The 10757-nt window shown below is 40.6% G+C and overlaps 1 protein-coding gene across 1 annotated transcript; it reads left to right on the forward strand.

Moving 5' to 3' along the window:
• Positions 1-4832: 4832 nt before the first annotated feature.
• Positions 4833-10391, forward strand: LOC146531686 (uncharacterized). The gene has a single exon (XM_085198587.1). The coding sequence runs from the start codon at positions 4833-4835 to the stop codon at positions 10389-10391; it is 5559 nt and encodes a 1852-aa protein (XP_085054713.1).
• Positions 10392-10757: the final 366 nt, after the last annotated feature.

Here is a 10757-nt window from a genome sequence, read left to right on the forward strand (position 1 = left end):
TTCCCTGATTATCTTGTATTTATATCTTTTGGATATAAGATTCTTGAGATTAAGTTTAAACTTTGTAACATGTTTTATAGGTGTAACTACATAATATATCAACAAACAATTACAGGTAAAAATATGAAAGAGAATGATGTAATATGTAAAAGCAATAGATTTCAAAAACGATTAATTACTGTTTCTTTTAAAATATACATACTTTGAAGCTGTAAAAAATTAATATCTTGCGTAAATAAATAAGTAAACACTAAATGAGTTCTAGTTTCGTTATGTTAATTTTCCGTAGACAGTCAAAGCTACTCTTAGAACAATATCTTCGTAAATTCGACGACATTCGCAAACTTATCTCGTATTCTCGTTAGCGGCTAGTGAGCCTGCTGAATACGTAAGCGTGTCATTCACTATTAAGCAGCCGCGACGTGACGGTTGATGAAAACATCCCGAAGGAACTGCGATTTATACACAATTAGCGACATAAAGTGGAGCGGATTTTCTGGAATAATATATAATTATATTAAGTAGGTTCGAACCCAGAGCGTTCGTGTTAAAGTCACACCCTTGTGCTTCTGCACCACGACGGTCTCTAATCTAACTGCATATTTAATTAACGTTAAATTCGATAAGAAAAATAAAAGAAAAGAACACGATACCAAAGTGAACTTCGTTACGTAATCATTATGACAATCAACATTCCAGGGCGTGGAAATGAAATTTTAGTCTAACAACCCTTCTACGTAAATAAAACATGAAAGTCGAAGGGAAGAATGAGCTGTCGTTTCTTAAAGCAAACGCTTAATTCCCTACTGAATTCGGTGGATATTTTTTTCATATATTTGCTAGTAAAGCTTTGCCAGACCTTTATTTACATAACAATAGGGGTAAAGTAAAGGGTCCTTGAAAAGTATTCTTGTCATGAATCAGAATCTTGTAGGGATTTTATCGGTCAATTTTACATCAGTTTATTTTGTGGTATATAGTATTTCGTTAAGCTTTTTGCCCAAGGTCATTTATTAAGTGAATAATTAAGGATGAGGACTTCTCAGGTTATATCTGCGTCAACATGATATCGTACTCACCAATAATTATCATTAATGAATTAATGAAATTACACAATTGTGTTTTTTCTTATATAACATTATAGATTCGTTTTTACTTATCACAACCTAATATTTTAGTTTAAATCACACTCGGATTAAACTTAACATGTAAATATTTATAGATACTGTTATCAAAAAAGTTATATTTTTAATTATAATAACAAGCATTAAGTATTATTCGCCGGAACTATAGCCACGCAATTTATCAGAGAATCCGATTTATTTCATCTTACATTGTCAATGTTACGGTAATCCTGACAGAGAAGATAGTTTGACAATATTATCGAGATATACGAAAATACTGACAACGAAGAGAATAAAGTTCTGAGCACAATCTTATACGAGTATAACTTTCTGTTGATTACAAGTTGGAAAAATTGCTCCTGTGTGAGATCACATTTACCCTTAGAGCGGACCCTTCAATCAACTATATTGCATAGTTGATAGAAGTAATAATGTCACCGAGTGTCGGTGTCGGTGTCGATGTCGATGTCAGTGTCGCTGTTGGTGTCGGTCACCTTTCGCCTTTTATTTTAGAGATTTGGCAGGCCAAGGACCATTGCAGCATCCAAAATATAGCAATGAAAATATTTTTGATATAAATATTTCCCGAACAGAAATCAAATCCACGAATCAAAAGACGAGTTCTAATTATGCAAGAAAATAGTTGTATGAACTTATGACGCAGCCTGTACGTAGACTTTAGTTCTAGACCAACTCTATTCATTCATTTTAATTTGCTGCATTCACAAGAATCGAATTTACAAATGAAATAAATTAATTCTAATTTTACAGAGTTAATTTAGACTGCAAGTTACTACAGCTTTTGTAGAGAATATAAATTGTAAACTTTTAGTCTCGTAGTTCGTTACTTAAACAAATTAAAATTTAGACGAATACTCTTAATGTTCGCGATGTATAAAAATTTTGTTAAAAATATCGTTTTATCATGCTGAAGTAGAGACAAGGCGCGGTGTTGAGTACCGCCACTAAATGTTCATTGTTTTTAATTTTTAAATTCGGGACACATGGGTGGATAACTGAGTGCTTTAATACCAATTTTCTTTGTGTACTCGGCTATGAGGGATAAATTATGAAATATTTTTTTGTTTATTATAAAAAAATATTTCAATGGCGACATCATATAATAGAAAAACTCGGAGTATTAATCTTAGTTAACATAATTATGGATGTTGATGGTAATTTCACAATCGTCTGTCAACACTGTGACAAATTAAAATTACGAAGATGCCTCTCAAGTCCTCTCTTAGAACGTCATTGATAACAAAATTAAGAACTTTCCGAAAGTCTATTTACATATTTGTCATGTATTAATTTATTTGAATAATTTCATAGATACTTAAAATTTTGATGGAAATTTTCTTATTTAAGGTCTATAGTAAAATATAAGTAAACAAAAACGTTTATATGACTTATTTCTGACTGCTAAAGGAGGCTGTATTTAGAATCTTGGAGTATCTGCAACAATTTATTAAGTATCATTACTTATCTTTAATAGATACTCATTCAAATAAATAACGTTCCTGTTCGCGACAACCGACGCGCATCATCGGCTGTGAACTCGTCACAACATGTTAGAGACTGTTTAGTTTGGCAAAAAGTGACGTCATACCACTCTCGTAATTTTGAATGTTATTATTAGTGTCTTTTCTAAATTAATAGTGTTTTTTCCTTTGTAAATAAGTAATTACATTAAATAATAAATATAAATAGATTTGGGTTCCGTTTTAGATAATAATTTTCGACTTTATATCTTATTTGTATAGTTGTACTATGATTTGCCGCATTAATCGCTTTTTATATAATAGTAACTTCCGTATAGTAAATTTTATTATTAATTATTGTTTGTCATAGTTTTCTGTAACAAAATAACAGATTTGTATATTCCTAATGTGTGTAATTAATTTTAGAGAGAATTTTCATTGTAAAAACTCATGTAAAATTCGTCATCGTAACAGCATTTTTCGTAATTTAATAATAGATAATACTTAAATAGTATAATGTTTTATACATAGATAGATAGATATTTTTATGTTCTTTTAATATGTATAAATTGTAAAAACATCCGATTTTTAGTTATTAAAATATAAATGTAAATGTGTGATAATCATAGTAAAAATATTGTTGTAAATAAAGATAAAACGGCTCGGTGGCTCGCGGCTCTCGTTACCGTTTAGCTCCGCGCAACGGAGGTGCGCGTCGGGCGAGACAGAGACAGTCGGCAATCAACGGTGAGCACAACAGGAAGAAGATAGAATCGGAACAAGACACGAATAGAGCCGACAGTCACCGACCGTTATACAGTGATCAACATCTTGTTTCAATATCCTGTTTCAACATCCTGTTTCAGTATCTTGTTTCAATGTATAGCAAGAACGTCCTACAAGAACGTCTCACAAGAACGTCTCGCAAGAACGTCTCACAAGAAGGACTCACAAGAACGTCTCACAAGAAGGACTCACAAGAACGTCTCACAAGAACGACTCACAAGAACGTCTCACAAGAAGGACTCGCAAGAACGTCTCACAAGAAGGACTCACAAGAACGTCTCACAAGAACGACTCACAAGAACGTCTCACAAGAACGTCTCACAAGAACGACTCACAAGAACGTCTCACAAGAACGACTCACAAGAACGTCTCACAAGAACGACTCACAAGAACGTCTCACAAGAACGACTCACAAGAACGTCTTGGGGTCTCAGCATACTCCGTGTTCCCATGATCTAGAACCTATAGTGTGCAGGGCGTCAGCGGCTCATTCACTTGAGTTCCGCCCGTCCGGTACAACGTGCTGGTCCTTCGAGCCGGATCTGGGGACTCCTTACCGAAGCTGAAGACTCCTCACCGAAGCTGAAGCATCATCTGTCATCGTGCAAGTCATCGCAGTGCTCCGTCGCGCAAGTGCTCCGTCGCGCAGTACTCTATCGCGCAGTGTTTCCGTCGCGCTCGCAAACGCATTCGCCGTCGCGTTTCGCATCCGTATCGACTGTCGCGCTCGCAACTGCGCTGACGTCGCATATCCCGTCACGTCGTGAGTGTTTTGTGCATCCGCCTTCGTGAGTCTTCGTAAGTGCTCCATCGCGCAGTATATTCCGTCGCGCTCGCAAACGCATTCGCCGTCGCGTTTCGCATCCGTATTGACTGTCGCGCTCGCAACGGTGCTGAAGTCGCCTTACTCGGCGTTAGTCTTCGTGAGTGTTCGTGCATCAGACTCTGACATCCGCCTTCGAGTGTTATCGTGAGTCTTCGTGAGTGTTCGTGCATCAGCCTCCGACATCCGCCTTCGAGTGTTATCGTGAGTGTTCGAGAACCTTCGTGCATCCGCCTTCGAGTATTATCGTACTACATCGCGCAGTGCTCTCCGTCGCGCAGTGTTCTCCGTCGCATAGCGCTCTCCGCTGCGCTCTCCGCCGCCTCCGTTGGCGTCCGCATTGACTGTCGTGCTCGCTACTGCGCTGACATCTATCGCGCCGTAAGTCACGTCGTGAGTGTTCGTGCATCCGCCTTCGAGTATTATCGTAAGTCTTCGTGAGTGTTCGTGCATCATCCTCCGACATCCGCCTTCGTGTGTCGTCGTTCGTCTCCGAGAATCTTCGTGCTTCCGCCTTCGAGTGTCGTCGTTCGTCTCCGAGAATCTTCGTGCATCCGCCTTCGAGTATTATCGTTTCGTCTTGGTGAGTTTTACCAATTATCGTAGGTTTTTACTAAGATGCCTATCACAAGATCAAGAGGTCGATCCGAGGGATTGAGATATGAAGCCGACCCTTCATCTAGTCACACAGAGGTGACACACCCGCCTACGAATACACAAGAGGATTCCGAAATAGAAAAGAACTTAATAGTACCAAGTGACGAAAAGGAAGACTCAAGAATTATTTCAATTAACAAGGAGGAACAATTTGAAGGCACACAAATAAAGTCGACAACTTCGAAACGTGCAAACTCGAAGAAGTCTACGAAATCCAGACGTAGAGCAAGAAATGCTCGTGAAGAAATACTTCGCATCAAGCTTGAACTCGCGCAAATAGCTCTGGAAGATGCTGAATCAGATAGTTCAGAATCCCAGGAAGATAATATATCGAAAACCGACTACGTTAGCTCCTGGATTGAAGATAATGCACAAATCGTACAAAAATCACTTACACCATGTGCAGATGTTCCGAGGCAACCACATCCAGTGCCGTCATGCTATAGAATGCCTCAACATCCGAATATCGGCAACAATTCCGAAAATCAACAAGCAATACAGAGAGATTCAACAAAGGAAATAGAGGAGCTAAAAAAGGAAATAGAAAATTTGAAGAAAAGATGCGAAAAAGCCGAAACCGCTCCTACATCGTTGTGTATGAAAACAGAGGTACCTAAACCTACAATGTTACCTCCATCATCGTCATACAATTTTCCCGTCGCGTCCAAAGTCATCATGGATCTTCCTACATATAGTGGAGTGTTAAATGAATGGCTATCATACAGGGCCATATATGAAAACACTAAGGGATACTTCAATGAAGTTGAAAATACAGCCAGAATTCGAAGAAGCCTAACTGGAAAAGCATTGGAAGTCGTCGACACACAACTCATAGCTCATTCAAAACCGGATGCCATCATAGAAGAGCTTGAAATGAATTTCGGTCGTCCAGATGCAATCGCATATAGTGAATATGACAAGCTTCGATCTCTACCTCGTTGTGCTGACAATCCAAAGGAGATACATGCATTCGCCAGTAAGGTAAGAAGCAGTGTCAATCTGTTTCGCGCCCTCGATTTACACAACTTTATCACTGCGCCAGATATAACGAGGGCCCTTCGTGAAAAGCTACCATCGTCGTTATGTACCAGGTGGTACGAGGAACAAGCATCTATATTCAAACCAGACCTGACGCACTTCAGCGAGTTTCTCACCAAACAAGCAGCATGTCGCACACCTTATTCAACAGAGATCCCGCACTCAGAGCCTACTCGTCGTGTGATACATAGAACGCACAATACTACCGAAGAAAGGAAAACTAATAGATTTCATGGAATGGTGAAAAGTACGTGCAAAATTTGTAACAAAGAAGGTCATCACAGTATTAGCTGCAAGAAATTTCAAGATGCCAACTCAGATAAAAGATGGGAACTCGCCAAAGAACACCGACTGTGCTTCAGATGCCTGCGGTTCCGACAATCAGGACATTCCTGTAAACCACAGAAGTGCAATATTAAGGGATGCATCGGTACTCATCATCGATTACTACACTATGATAAAAAGGAGAAATCAGAAATTCGAAATCAACAAGAAGAAAAGGAAACCGTGGCCAACGCATGGGTACCGTCAAAGGCGCATGCTTATCTTAAAATCATACCAGTCAGAGTTCATGGACCGGCGGGAGAAACCTCCGCATACGCTCTATTAGACGACGGATCAACTGTATCTCTCATAGATGAAGCTTTGGCAAAGGAAGTCGGTGCTGAGGGACGGCTGGATCCTTTAAAGATGGAAGCAATCGGGGATATAGTTATTGAAACGCCGGGATCAAGGCGTGTTACCGTGACACTTGCTAATTCACAGAAAAAGAAGATTAGCTTTACAGCTCGTACCGTTCCGCATCTTAATCTTTCCCCGCAAACAATTCGTGAAGAAGACTTAGCTGCCTGCGATCATCTAATAGATTTGAAGAACCAGCTCACCTACGACTCAGCCACGCCTAAAATTCTAATTGGTCAAGACAATTGGAATTTACTACTCGCCGAAGATGTCCGTATAGGACCGAAGAACCAACCAATCGCTTCACTCACGTCGCTCGGGTGGGTGCTACATGGTGCGCACAATAGGACATTGGGTCAGAAAATCCATTTCGTCAATCAAGTTACTGCTATTGAAGATAGAATGGATGAACAACTGAGAGATTACTTTGCCTTGGAATCTCTTATCATTAATCCGCGTCGGCCAGACTCTGATCCAGAAATAAAGGCTGAAAACATTTTGAAGAAACACACACACCGTTTACAAGATGGGCATGTTGAAACCACACTTTTATGGAAATCAGAGAACAGCATCATGGTTAATAATTATGAGTCGGCGCTGAAGAGGCTCATATCAATAGAGAGAAAAATTGATCGTGATCCTGAACTGAAAAGGAGATACACCGAACAAATGGAATCACTCGTCCAGAAGGGCTACGCTGAGGTGGCACCTAAAAGTATCTCTCCAGGCAGAACATGGTACCTGCCACACTTCGACGTGCAAAACCCGGCTAAACCAGAGAAGCTTCGCATTGTTCACGACGCCGCTGCTAAAACCAAAGGTATGTCACTAAACGATTTCCTCTTGACTGGACCAGACCTTCTTCAATCGCTTCCTGGAGTCATGATGAGATTTCGCCGTCATGCTTTCGCTGTATCAGCCGACATAGCCGAAATGTTTATGCAAGTCAAAGTAAGACCTCAAGATAGGGATGCCCTTCGCTACCTGTGGAGAGGACACCGGCGGGAGGGAACTCCTGAAGAATATCGCATGACGTCGCTTATATTTGGAGCTGCGAGTTCACCATGCACCGCGATATTCGCTAAAGATTGGAACGCAAAAAGGTACATCGACACGCATCCAGAAGCAGTGGAAGCTATCATCCACAACCACTATATGGATGACTACCTAGACAGTTTCCGAAGTATAGAAGAAGCTATAGAAACTTCCAAAAAGGTCCAACATATCCACGGAGAAGCTTGTTTCAAACTCTGCAAGTGGGTTTCAAATATCCCGAAAATAATAAATGAACTTGAAAAACAATCAAATATGACAGAAACTATTAACCTGGGTACCAAAGAAGAAAAGATTTTGGGTTTAATGTGGAGACCGTCAACCGATGAATTACGATTCAATTTAAAACTAGCAAGATTACCGCCCAGTTTATTAAAGAAAACAGCTCCTACGAAGAGAGAAGCTCTGAAGATAGTTATGTCACTCTATGACCCACTTGGTTTCGCTTCACCCGTTACTATTCGTGCTAAACAAATTCTTCAAGAATCTTGGCGAAGAATTATAGATTGGGATCAACATCTGGATGAAGATCTTTCCAAGCAGTGGGCAGAATGGATGCTACACCTTCAGAAATTGAAAAATGTGAGCTTACCTCGATGCTACTCTGGTTATAGTGATGCCACATCTGTACAACTACATATATTCAGCGACGCCAGTGAAACAGCCTACGCAGCAGCTGCCTACTGGAGGGTGGTTGCTCCGGATGGAAAAGTCCAAGTCAACATGATCATGGCTAAAGCGAAAGTAGCCCCGCTCAAGGTTATGTCAATTCCTCGTTTAGAACTACAAGCAGCCGTCATGGGAGTTCGCATAGCAGAAGCTGTCATAAAAGAACATCGTATTGCGCCGGAATGCAAAATCTTTTGGACAGACAGTAAGACAGTTCTGACGTGGATAAGAAATGGAGCCAGGTCTTATAAGCCATTTGTCGCACATAGACTAGCAGCCATTGAAGAATATACCAAAGTTGAAGAATGGCGTTGGGTACCTTCTAAGCTCAATGTCGCCGATATAGCCACCAGAGAAGTACCATCTGATTTTGGAGCTGATCATGAATGGTATCACGGGCCTGCCTTCTTGAAAGAAAATCCGAGTACCTGGCCTATCGAAAAACCGGTCGTGTCAAATAATACTGGTGAAGAACATACTTTTACCGTTAAAGAACTCCAGCTGAAGACAAAATTACGTGAAGCAATTCCTGATCCACAACGCTTCTCAAAATGGGAGCGACTACTTCGTGCCACAGCTAGAGTCTTGCAATTTTTAGATATTTGCAGAAATAAAAAAGAGAAGATCTTTTATAAGCGAACACGTAGAAATATGGAATCAGATCCTACGTGGAACAAACGAAGAGAAACATTGCAAAAGAAATCTACTACTCTACATAGCAAGAAATCTATGGATTCCAACAATTTTCTGATATTGGATTCGAAGTACATTACAAAAGCAGAAAATCTTCTCATCCGAACATCTCAAGAAGAATCTTTCAATGAAGATATCACAGACTTAAGATACAACAGGACTATTGCCAAACAAAGTCGCCTTCATTCATTACCCGTAGAACTCCGAGATGACATTGTCGTTCTTCGCAGCCGTATAGCCGCCGCCGAGGGAATAAAAGACGAAACAAAGAAACCACAAGTCTTAGATGGAGATAACTACATCACACAGTTATATATTGATTGGACCCACCGTTGTCTTCACCACAGGAGCACCGAAATAATAGTAAATGAAGTACGTCAACATTTTTGGGTAATTCGTCTTCGTCCCACCGTGAAAAGGATAGTTCATCAGTGCCTCAAGTGTCGTATTCGCAAGGCACAACCCCCACAGCCTTCTACGGGTGATCATCCTAAATCCCGTCTCGCTCATCATCGAAGACCATTTACATACACCGGCTTAGATTATTTTGGCCCTCTCACAGTAGTCGTCGGCAGACAACACGTGAAACGTTACGTCGCACTCTTCACGTGTCTTACCACTAGAGCAGTTCACCTGGAAATCGCCGCCAGCCTAAGCGCAGACTCTGCCATACTTGCATTGCGAAGATTCGCTGCACGTCGAGGATGTCCTTCCGAAATTTACTCAGATAATGGTACAAACATGCATGGAGCAGACAAAGAACTTCGAGAAGCATTCAAAGAAGAAGCCAGTCGTCGAGGCATCGCATGGCGTTTCATAACACCATCTGCACCATTCATGGGAGGCGCATGGGAACGTCTTGTTCGCTGCGTGAAAACAGCTCTATACACTATTCTTCGTGAGAGATACCCCCGAGAAGAAATTTTGGCTACATTACTCTGCGAAGTAGAATATACTGTGAATAGTCGTCCCCTCACACATGTTTCTGTAAACAATGACGACGAAGAATCTATAACACCCAATCACTTTTTACTTGGGGGTTCAGCTCGTCTACCTGTACCTGGCACATTTAGTGAGGACGACATCGATAGCAAAAAGCAGTGGAGACGCTCACAGATATTAGCAGACATGTTTTGGAGACGCTGGGTTCGCGAATATCTCCCTGAACTTCAACACCGGCGGGAGCCTCATGGTCGAGGCCCTACTTATGAAATAGGTGACCCGGTACTTATAGCCGACTCACAACTTCCAAGAAATACGTGGCCAAGAGGACGCATAGAAAAAGTATATCCAGGTGCAGATGGACAAGTGCGAATAGTTGAAGTACGCACTAAGGGTGGTCTTCTGAAAAGGCCAACCAAAAAACTCGTTCCGCTTCCAAAGTAAGAAGACGTCGTCGCTCACCGCGGGAAAGATGCAGCATCACATCGAGACCTGATTCTGCACGGCGGGAGAAATGTTCGCAACAACCGACGCGCATCATCGGCTGTGAACTCGTCACAACATGTTAGAGACTGTTTAGTTTGGCAAAAAGTGACGTCATACCACTCTCGTAATTTTGAATGTTATTATTAGTGTCTTTTCTAAATTAATAGTGTTTTTTCCTTTGTAAATAAGTAATTACATTAAATAATAAATATAAATAGATTTGGGTTCCGTTTTAGATAATAATTTTCGACTTTATATCTTATTTGTATAGTTGTACTATGATTTGCCGCATTAATCGCTTTTTATATAATAGTAACTTCCGTA

The sequence above is a fragment of the Heliconius melpomene genome, chromosome 15 (assembly GCF_056956725.1).
Source record: "Heliconius melpomene rosina isolate 202511_hmr_F chromosome 15, ASM5695672v1, whole genome shotgun sequence".
Classification (NCBI taxonomy): domain Eukaryota; kingdom Metazoa; phylum Arthropoda; class Insecta; order Lepidoptera; family Nymphalidae; genus Heliconius; species Heliconius melpomene.

Coding starts and splice junctions, on each gene's coding strand:
- LOC146531686 (XM_085198587.1), top strand. CDS start 4,833: ATGCCTATCACAAGATCAAGAGGTCGATCCGAGGGATTGAGATATGAA.